The sequence below is a fragment of the Temnothorax curvispinosus genome, unplaced genomic scaffold, assembly GCF_003070985.1.
Source record: "Temnothorax curvispinosus isolate PA1 unplaced genomic scaffold, ASM307098v1 QBEX01011515.1, whole genome shotgun sequence".
NCBI lineage: Eukaryota > Metazoa > Arthropoda > Insecta > Hymenoptera > Formicidae > Temnothorax > Temnothorax curvispinosus.
In genome coordinates, this window is record NW_020221295.1 from 964,109 (window position 1) to 971,582 (window position 7,474).

At 42.9% G+C, this 7,474-nt stretch overlaps 1 protein-coding gene across 4 annotated transcripts in view; it reads right to left on the bottom strand.

Moving 5' to 3' along the window:
- Positions 1-7,474, bottom strand: part of LOC112461582 — an 88,152-nt gene that overhangs the window by 19,456 nt on the left and 61,222 nt on the right. Inside the window, exons 1-2 of one of the 4 annotated variants that reach the window (XM_025026875.1) lie at positions 4,699-4,752; positions 1,350-1,598 (exon numbers count right to left, since the gene is read on the bottom strand). The exons of 1 other annotated variant lie outside the window; for it this stretch is intronic. In XM_025026875.1, the coding sequence (XP_024882643.1) occupies positions 1,350-1,473 (124 nt within the window). In that variant the 5' untranslated portion in view covers positions 1,474-1,598; positions 4,699-4,752. Of the gene's footprint in view, positions 1-1,349; positions 1,599-2,010; positions 2,577-4,698; positions 4,753-7,474 lie in introns of those variants that run through there. 2 more of the 4 variants (XM_025026874.1, XM_025026876.1) reach the window with 2 other exon arrangements.

The following is a 7,474-nucleotide window of genomic DNA, read 5'->3' on the forward strand; positions in this document are numbered from 1 at the left end:
AAGACGCTGTCTTTCCAAGAAACGGCTTTTATTCTTACCGAGTATAATTGCAAATATAATTGAATAAATATATAACTCAATATAACTATCTGATTTCAAAATTATATTTATCTAGTAAGAGAGACGTGCGCAGCATAAGTATCAGTTGCTTTCAAATAAGCATTTTTTATGATGCTAATTTTGTAAGTGCAACTTAATATTTTTGCGATGTACGTTGACGTGTACTTTTCTGTTAAAGCGGCCCGTATGAATTATTTGCGGCACGTAAGAAATTAATCATCTTAAGCGCAAGAATTAAAATGTCACGCGCGGGTCCCTCACGTATTTCTTGCGTTGCTCCGAATTGTTCCCCGTCGCAACCACGTGTTGCACTACAGAATTCTGACCGAGATGCTATCGACCGACCCTTACTACGTTTATCTCGACCGTCAGCAAGTTGGTAGCTTTAGCGATCGGATAGTCTTAATGTTCTAAGGTAGCATTAGCGATAAACAGCGACTTTATCGAAGTTAACACTTCAGTTACTTATAAAATCGTAGTGATCTTGTGAATAAATCAAGGACTTTTTATTCAATTTTTTGACAAATTGCATATTTATTTGAACAGTCTTAATTGTATATAATATTATAATATTAATAATATTTACTTATTTATAATATTAATCACACATAACAGATTTTTTTTCATATATTCGCTTGTTATTTTATAATATATAAAATCTACGCAATCTAAAAAGGTACGGCGCAAGTTGCGCTTTATTTCTAAGTATCACACTTTATTTACAATAGTGACCGATAGAGATATAAAAGGATAATATGTGATTCGTCATATTTGACCTCATGGTATAATCGCTCTCAATAAAATAGTAAATTCTCTTTCACGATTATCTTTACTCTCATTACTTTTGATCTATTACAGTCTTCTAACTAACGATAATTCATAACGATAAATTTTGCCCTACGTCAATACGCTTCTCGGAGCAAATAAATATAATCTCTTCTCGGACAGCCGAGAATACTTTTTCTTTCAATCTTTTCCAGTCGAGACTATCGTTCAATTTCCGGCCATAGTCATCAAGCATTATCTTTCTACATGTAATTACCTATCGACTATCTCCGATCATTTCGTTATTAATCTCAGAGTCGAGCTGCCCGCTCGATCGGAAACATGGGTTCATACGCACGTAAGGAGACGACCTGTCAATTATTCCTCTCTCTCTTTATGGATCGACGACAGATTTGACCTGCCAGATTGCATAGCGCGGACATTTCGATACGAGCGCGTAATAAGACGCTTCAAAAAGCTTTCGCATCGACGGTGAACATGTCTTAAAAAATCGCTCAACTCACGATTTCGCGACGGATGATGGGCGTTCCTGCTCCGGAGGGCATTGTGCAGAGTTACATATAGCTGGTACATCAACTCCTCCTCCGCCGTGTTTTCCTCGTTGTTGGGCAAAAACGGTATTGCCATGGTATGGCTTTCCTCGCTCTCCGACTCGTCTATTCGACCGGGGCAATTGCGGGCAGCTTGTAGCTCGAGTCCAAGTCCAAGCTACGTGTATCGTTACCGCTCCCGCCTAGCCCGGGATCGACGCACTGCAACCGAACCAAGCAATGTCCGTTGTTGAGTTCACTGTTCACTCTCTGTGTGTCTCCCCCGCGCACTCTCTCCGGAGATCGCTCCTCCGTTCGGAGTCTCTAACCAGATCTCGCTCTCGTAAATCGCAGAATCGTAAACGCGTCGGAAACGCTACACGTGATCGGTTACGAGTTCACCGGCGCACGCTCTTAAAGTTCATCATTCCGGATCGCACGTGGCGTGCGCGCATGCAGTAGACCGTAGAGAATGCTATTCTGAGACTTCACGAATTCTGACAATTCTCTCGATTTTTCAAAACCAGACTTTTTTTTCGAAACAATATCACGTCTGGCGATATTGTTCGACGGACGCTCTTGAGACGAGGAAAAAGAAAAAAAAGAAAAGTCACTTTCGAATTGAGAGAGTCACCTGCTGAGAATTGCAGATACAAAACTGTCTCTTCTCACGGCTGCTGACCGGCTGCTCGAATGCACTGTGCACGGAACACGTTGAACTTCCGTTGACTCTTCGAGAAAGAGCGCGAGAATTCCGGAGCACGAACGCGCTATCGCCGCGTTCAATGTCCCCGCGGTTGTCTAGCTGGCGGCTGCACCAGTTGGTTCACGTCACTCGTAAGGATGTAACACATACGGGGGGTCGACCGTGACGTCGGGTCACCCGTGACTACGGATCAGAAGTGTATCTCGCGCGAACAGTCACGTGAGGTGTCCCGTAAAATTTTTTGCGACACGACCGAGATCAGAGTGATCGGACTCGATAGTTTCACGAGCGACGATAATACCGCCGGATGTCCTCTTTGGCGCGATATATCACACGCGTGTTATATTTGAGCGGCGCGCGTACAACAGGGAGCGGCGAAGAAAGACGAGAATACGGAGCGACACGAAATCTCGACTGAGCTCAGGGTAAACGAGAAACACGTCTGTTCTCCTCGAGGTTTGGCGTGGTAATGATTCTGTGCTTTCGCAGCCACTCGGTCCGCACGTTCTGCCTCGCGGTAGCGGCAGACATCCCTACTCCGCTTTACCCGCGCGACCGATTGGTTGTGCAGTGGGGGTGCGTGCGCGCGCACCTGCGGTGATGGAAAAAAGTGGGGGACACGCGAGGAGCGTGACAATACATTGTCTTGCTCTTCGGACGCCGTGAGTGAGCTCCGTTTGAACGCTAACATTTACTGCAATCGCCAGACACCACGGCGTATCTAGTATCCACATAGTGTACGAAAAATATTTTACTATCGCGATACTGCATTTTTAGGATTTTGGATTATGGAATATTTACGCTTTTAATAAAATATATACATATATGACTAATAACATCATTCACTTATAGTTATATAAAAATCAGACAAATTGTTTTCTTTTATTCTTCTTTTTATCTCAATTTTAGGTGTCAGCATGAAATCTATTAAGAAATATTTTGTACATTTTCTCGCCCTCTTGAGCATTTCATGCTTTTTTGCTTTGATTTTCCTACGGCATTTCGTTCAGTGGATGTTGATATGAGAGCGACTCGGTCCGTGCTTGGAAGACGCAAGTGCAACTCAGTGGCGCGCGCGACATAGTCTCGAAACACAGCGGAGCGTGTAGCATGTAGCAATGGGATTCTCGTATGGCCTCTCACTCTCGACGAGGGAGAGAGTGAGAGGCCATACGAGAGTACCGGCGTTCGCGTGCACCTCGGAGCCGTAAAGGCGCGTATGACACGACAAAACGACACTCGAGCGCAACTGCGCAGTTTACGCGACCAAGTACGAGCTCCGCACGGGGGTGGGGATGCGGCCGCAAATCGGAAACGTTTATTTTACCACCGTTAAAATTAAACTCCCGGAGAAAACTGAAAAAAGTTAAACGTTACTTTCATGCGAGATATAGTTTCGTTTCTCGTTCTAATTTTAGTTGTCCAGTTTTACCGATTTTTTAGTATTTTAACGAGATTCTTCGATATTGCATATTAATTCGTCAAATGGATGTCTTGATACGTGTATCGACAAAATATTGTCAGCGGTATTTCATTGATATTAATGATAAATATTAACGCGATACCATCATCGATACTGTTGAATTCACCGCGCCTATAATCGATAATAATAGACGCTCGAACGATAATGAATATCGGTCTGCAGTGTCAAAGATCAATTTTAATCGCTCGAATGACTACACGCCGAGTTAATGAGCTCGGACATACTTATAATTAATTAGGGACGGATGAGCGAAATGGAACACGAGACAATTCGCTTACGCTTAATTTCTCGATAATTTGTGACAATGCGAATGATATTCGCGGCATCGGTATGGTTAAGTCTTTTTTTTTTGGTGCAGCCGATGAATGGACGAGAAAACGGAGAAACAAGAATACAATACGTTGCCATTGCGCGCGCTGATTCATGATGCATACGGTGCACCGTGCGCCAGCTACACGAGAACGCGACTACATAAATAAATATGAGCATATTGGCTTGCGCGAGGGCATGCACGACGCGCGTGAAAAATGGAATCACACATTCAACGTGGATCAAGGAAAAAGTCAATGTATTACCATTAACGTTGCTCTTTTTATTACACGTAAAGTTCGCACAAATTTTAATCACGCTCTGCAATGAAATCTAATTCGGGAATATTTAACACGTTCAAGGATCAAATGTCGCGAAAATGTATCGCACGTGCTTTCTTTTGCTTTACCTTACAGATTTCATTTTCACACTTCAAACATGGAAACGCAATTTTATTCGAACAAGATTGACGTTCGGTCAATCGACGGAAAAAAAACGGAATGCACTTCACTTCTATGAATTTTCATTCATCAGACGCATAACGCAACGCTGGCACGATAGAAGCGTGTTAAACAATCTCGAAAGCGTGAACGTGAGCACCACTCGAATCGATAGGCGATCGACGCGTCGTCTCTTTGGCGTGTGTACGCGAGCCTGAAGAGAGAGAAAGTGAAAGATAAAGAGAGAAAGGGAGAGAACAACAGATTAATGTCAGAAGTGAGGCGCACGGAGAGACACTGTCATTGGATATCAGACGTGGGAGTTAAAGGCCAGGTGAATATCTTGGACGCGTCGGGGATGACGTTACAGAGAGATGACATTACCACTGTAGAACGTGGAAACCGGAGTCGATGCGTGTATCGAGATGTGCGCGTCCTGGCCGTAGTTCGACGGAATGGCGATGTCGATATCGATGGACGCTTATATCGGTCGCGATGCGTCGAGAGATATCGCGCGCGTCAATAACGCACCGTGTCGCTGATAATTTCGCGCGCGGATGTTTCAACGGAGGAACCTTGAACCTTGGGATTCTCGTGGTGGATCGATACGTGAACTTCACCGCGCGTCTCACAGGAACTGCTCGTTATGAGAGACGCCACTTCTGCGAAGCCAATTGTCTCAATGTACGTAAAAGTCAAAGAGGCGGCTTCAGAGAGGGACGAGTTGATTGTGCCGTCATTGTACGAGAAGTCGATTCGCTTAACGAAGTTAAACTTACAATTAGTTGCAAGAACTTCGGAAGATATTTTGATGCCTATAATTTTTACGTATAAGAAGTTTTATTCGAGACGTAAAAAAATGAGGAGAAAGCTTAATTACGAAATATTACACAATATGTGCGCAATATTAAACGTTTTATAATACACGTTATGACAAGATGCGTCTTATCAAGTTTTTGATAATTAATTTTAATCACATAAGTAAACAAAATCCTTTCTCATGAATGACACAGATACAATCATAACGGTACAGCTCTGATTAAATTTTAATTTTTATACAGGAAGATCTGATAGATCCCGTTTTTTTTCACATTCTTATCAATCTTTAATTTCCTTATCGATCAATTCCATTTATAAAAATTCCATCATCGATTTTAAAACTATATTGGATCACACTCATCTGACTCACGTGGACTTGACTTTCAAGACAACCTTATAAATATAAATACTTGGCGTTGCAATTTTCCGTCGTTGTGGAAAAATCATAATTGTATCTCGCGAAATCTATTAGTCGTGGATGCAAATGTCGACTTAATAACTGCCTTCGAGCTCCTCGTAATCGGAGTCACTGTCGCGGGTACTGGTCAACGTTCGATTAACGATCTCCGCGTTTAGCATCTAGAAACGTCCGGCAAGCAACCCTTCCTTCCCGGTCTTTCGCAACCCCGTCGCGTCGTTTTATTTCGACGTGAGGCATCACGTCGTGCAACGTGTAGCGTACCGGTCGCCATCCGATAGCGGCCGAGATTTAAAACCGGTAGCACCGTACGCGCGCCGTACCGGACTGTATATTTTTAGAACGACCACCGCGATCGCGTGGGTGGATGCTGGTCATCGGTCCGGGAACCTGCGTTACTTTGTTTCAACCGTGCAAACCGGACAGGATCTTTCGTGTTCAGGACGATCCTATCCGGTATAATCGGCAATAGATCTCTGCGATATAGTTTCAGTGGCGTAAAAAATACTTTGCAAAAAATGGGAATCGCGCGTTTTAAAAGTCTGGCGACGTTAAATCTTCGCTGTATTCTGCTTTGGAGCGAACTTACTCCGTGGTAATAGATTATAATGCGCGCGTGTATAAATTATGTCGTGTTCGCAACTGGGCGAAATACACACTATATCTTCATTTGTCGGCTTCTGCGGAATTCTAACGCCAACAGAGGCTCCTTATTCCGTGCATGTATGCATATCTATGATGGTAACAAGCTCATCTACATCACTATGATGATTTAAAGCTTCTGGCTTAACATCCAGAGATGTTGATGGACGCGTAAAACCACTTATACGCTTGATTCTAATTCTAGTCGGTTTCTAAAATATTTGCAACGCACATATCGATTGAAGTAAGCGAGATTTATTCCGTTTCGGGAAGCGCGTTTGCATCGCGCTTAATTTTTTTTCAAATAAACTACAATTAGTAGTCAGGCAATGATTCACCTGATCCATACCTGTTTGGAACGGGTTCTCCTTTCAAGGAACGCCCTGGAGGAAGAAGAAACGTCCAAAGTTTAAGGTCTTCAGCGATTAACGAAGCGCCTTAATTATCGAGGCAATTATCGCGGCGGGAAGGAGTGTTATCGCTCGTCGCGCGACACGCGTCTACCGCGAACATGTTCGAACGGGTTTCGTGTCCCTCGTAGTATTACGGATACACTGTTGCCGTCGTTTACGAGGTTAACGGCAAGAGCAGCGTTATTAAACGATCCCTGTAATGGGTGACCGTCAAGAGCGAAGCTGTATATCGCGGTTACGTACGAGAGAAAAATTACGTTTTCTTTTTTCTCCTTAACATACTATCTTATATATTTTTTTATCGCAACAAGTGAATTTATTCTGTAAATAAGGCGTAAAAATTATCTGTACTTCCCCCTTTTTTCACGTATATAAAACTGCGTGGATGACAGTGTAAGGAAAAAATGTACGAGAATCATCCGTTCGAAAGATGACTCAACTTATCAGGTTGATGTTACGAATTGCGTCTCTTATCATTTTTATCGGGTCATTGGTACGTTCACCCTTCCCGGCAGTTCATCGAACCAGATTTCGCACGCTCGTTTTCTGCAAATATTAGACCTTTAAATCGGCCAGAGGGAGTAAAAGGCCGAAAATATCGGTAATACGTAGTTCACGGATGTTCTTCACGGTTTGTATCTACGTGGCTTGGTGATAACGGGCGAAAAAAATAATAAAATTTTTTTTTAATCACTCGTGACATTCGTTCGCGTTTTGAGTATTATTCGTGGTATTCAAATGAGATATACGATTAACGCTATGAGATTATAACTTATCATTAACTCAGTAATAATTAAAAATAAAAATAAATCTACTGTATTCACGGAAAAAGGTATTCACCGTATGAGATCATGCAAGGCGGACCATG